This window comes from Chlamydotis macqueenii, chromosome W, assembly GCF_036417535.1.
Source record: "Chlamydotis macqueenii isolate bChlMac1 chromosome W, bChlMac1.mat, whole genome shotgun sequence".
Lineage (NCBI taxonomy): Eukaryota > Metazoa > Chordata > Aves > Otidiformes > Otididae > Chlamydotis > Chlamydotis macqueenii.
Genome location: NC_141592.1, coordinates 32,842,341 through 32,843,702, shown reverse-complemented (window position 1 = coordinate 32,843,702; position 1,362 = coordinate 32,842,341). Strand labels below are relative to the sequence as shown.

Here is a 1,362-nt window from a genome sequence, read left to right as displayed (position 1 = left end):
TGCTCCGTGCTCAGAGGAAGCCAATGTCCAACCAAAGCTCCATCACCCAGTTCCTCCTGACATTTGCAGACACGTGGGAGCTGCAGCTCTTGCACTTCTGGCTCTTCCTGGGCATCTACCTGGCTGCCCTCCTGGCCAACGGCCTCATCGTCACTGCCATAGCCTGCGACCACCGCCTGCACTCCCCCATGTACTTCTTCCTCCTCAACCTCTCCCTCCTTGACATGGGCTCTATCTCCACCACTGTCCCCAAAGCCATGGCCAATTCCCTCTGGGACACCAGGGCCATCTCCTTCTTAGGATGTGCTGCCCAGGTCTTTCTGTTTGTTCTTTTCATTACAACAGAGTACTGTCTCCTCACCGTCATGGCCTACGACCGCTACGTTGCCATCTGCAAACCCCTGCACTACGGGACCCTCCTGGGCAGCAGAGCTTGTGTCCACATGGCAGCAGCTGCCTGGGCCAGTGGGGTTCTCAGTGCTGTCCTGCACACAGCCAATACATTTTCACTGCCACTCTGCCAGGGCAATGCTGTGGACCAGGTCTTCTGTGAAATCCCCCAGATCCTGAAGCTCTCCTGCTCACAGTCCTACGTCAGGGAAGTTGGGCTTCTGGTCAGTGCCTGTTTACTCTTTGGCTGTTTTGTGTTCATTGTTGTGTCCTATGTGCAGATCTTCAGGGCCGTGCTGAGGATCCCCTCTCAGCAGGGGCGGCACAAAGCCTTTTCCACGTGCCTCCCTCACCTGGCTGCGGTCTCCCTGTGTGTCAGCACCTCTTTTTTTTCTCACCTGAAGCCCCCTTCCATGTCCTCCTCATCCCTGGATCTGATGGTGGCAATTCTGTACTCAGTGGTGCCTCCAGCAGTGAACCCCCTCATCTACAGCATGAGGAACAAAGAGATCAAGGATTCCCTGAGGAAAATATTTGAATACATACTATTTCAGCATCGTTAAGGTACCCATACAGCTGACAAGACTCCCAGGTTATCTCAGGAAATGTCACCACTACCTTTTGTTCCTTTTTGGTTTTTTTTTTTTAATAGCTGTGATAATATTAAATGCAATAAAATAGCAACATTTATCCTACTTTTTGACTCGGAACATTTTTTTTCTGAACTGCTATCCCAAAGTACTGTTGTGTTTAACCCTAGCAGGCAGCTCAACACTCCATAGCCGCTCGCTCACTCCCATACAGCAGGATGGAGGAGAGAACTGGAAGGGTAAAAGTGAGACAGCTCGTGAGATTGCCCCCACCAATGTGCAGGACCTTTCACATGGCTTTGTTGGACCTCATGAGCATTGCATGGACCCACCTGTCAAGGTCCCAGCCTGTCAAGGTCCCTCTGGATGGCATCCCTACCCT

The 1,362-nt window shown here is 51.9% G+C and overlaps 1 protein-coding gene across 1 annotated transcript; it reads left to right on the top strand.

The window, feature by feature from the left end:
- The first annotated feature begins 365 nt into the window (after positions 1–365).
- LOC147596639 (olfactory receptor 14J1-like) lies at positions 366–953 on the top strand. Its single transcript, XM_086769508.1, has one exon. It carries the CDS (start codon positions 366–368, stop codon positions 951–953), a length of 588 nt encoding a protein of 195 aa, XP_086625634.1.
- Positions 954–1,362: the final 409 nt, after the last annotated feature.

What these genes read in the sequence shown, in the direction of transcription:
- LOC147596639 (XM_086769508.1), top strand. Translation starts at nt 366, where the DNA reads ATGGCCTACGACCGCTACGTTGCCATCTGCAAACCCCTGCACTACGGG.